Genomic DNA, 1334 nt, shown 5'->3' on the forward strand with positions numbered 1-1334 from the left:
GTCCAGTCCGTCAGGGACACGAGCTGATCTCGGTCCGGGTCTCTGCAGCTCAGCAGGAGTCATGACTCTCTACCACGGCCGGTTCGGACCCCCCGCCCCGGGTCTGGGCCTCCCCGGACCCCCTCTCATCTACCTGTACGGTCCGGACGGGCTGGCTCCGGGCCGCCAGGAGCCCCCCCAGAAGCCCCCCTACAGCTACATCGCGCTGATCGCCATGGCCATCAGGAGCGCGCCCGGGCAGCGCGCGACCCTCAGCGGGATCTACCAGTTCATCATGGACCGGTTCCCGTTCTACCGGGACAACAAGCAGGGCTGGCAGAACTCGATCCGGCACAACCTGTCCCTGAACGACTGCTTCATCAAGGTGGCCCGCGAGAAGGGCCGGCCCGGGAAGGGCAGCTACTGGACCCTGGACCCCAGCTGCCTGGACATGTTCGAGAACGGCAACTTCCGGCGCAGGAAGAGGAAGACCAAGAGCCAGCAGGAGGTTCTGGACCCCGGAGACCCCGGACACAAGCGCGTCAAGGCTCCGGGGCCACCTGGACAGCCTCGGACCCCCAGGAGCGCGCAGGGACCCCGAGAGGACCAAACAGAACCCAAACTGGTTCTCCTCACGAAGCAGCAAAGACACAAAGTCCTCCCGAACCTGGACCCGGACGTGTCCTCGGAGAGGGGACTGGAAGACCCACAGACCGAGCCGCGTTCCGGTCCGCTGTGGACTGGTGTCCAGCGGGGCCAGGAGGAGGACCGGAGCTGCCCAGTCAGCTCAAAAACAAATGTTCCGAGGCTGAATGGACCGGATGTTCCGAGAACAGAGAGGTCCAAATGTTTCACCATCGACAGCATCTTATCCCGGAGCTCGGAGGAGGCGCGCAGCCGCAGTGTGGACCAATCAGCGGAGGTCCTCAGCGCTGCTCCTCAGCATCACTGGTACCGGTTCGGACTCCCGTTCTGCTCCTACCTGAGCCTCACCTGCCCGGAACCTGCGCTGCTTTTCAAATAAACTCCGCCCTTTTTGGATTTTACGCACAGATGCGTAAAAGTCTGAAGAATCTGAGCAGATGTTTTATTTTTAAATAATTAAAAACTGTGGATCTGTGTCATCTTCATCATCCTCTATCTCCTCATCCTCATCTTCATCATCCTCAACACCATCATCTTCATCAGTGATGTGCTGACAGGATGGCGGGAAACTCATCTTTACGCATGCGTAAATATTAAGGAGCAAAACAAGAAATGACCCAAAGTTTTTGTCTAAATGTTTATAAAAACGTATGATTTTTTTTACTTAATAATTATTTTTGATGTTTTGTAATAAAAAAACATCATGATGA

The 1334-nt window shown here is 56.5% G+C and overlaps 1 protein-coding gene across 1 annotated transcript; it reads left to right on the forward strand.

Moving 5' to 3' along the window:
* The first annotated feature begins 6 nt into the window (after positions 1 to 6).
* On the forward strand, positions 7 to 1328 carry foxl1 (forkhead box L1). Its single transcript, XM_014030910.1, has one exon. The coding sequence runs from the start codon at positions 62 to 64 to the stop codon at positions 1001 to 1003; it is 942 nt and encodes a 313-aa protein (XP_013886364.1). The 5' UTR covers positions 7 to 61; the 3' UTR covers positions 1004 to 1328.
* Positions 1329 to 1334: the final 6 nt, after the last annotated feature.

This window comes from Austrofundulus limnaeus, unplaced genomic scaffold (assembly GCF_001266775.1).
Source record: "Austrofundulus limnaeus strain Quisiro unplaced genomic scaffold, Austrofundulus_limnaeus-1.0 Scaffold1139, whole genome shotgun sequence".
Taxonomy (NCBI): Eukaryota; Metazoa; Chordata; class Actinopteri; order Cyprinodontiformes; family Rivulidae; genus Austrofundulus; species Austrofundulus limnaeus.

Bases quoted from the DNA above. Each gene is read 5' to 3' on its own strand.
- foxl1 (XM_014030910.1), top strand. From the start codon at position 62: ATGACTCTCTACCACGGCCGGTTCGGACCCCCCGCCCCGGGTCTGGGC.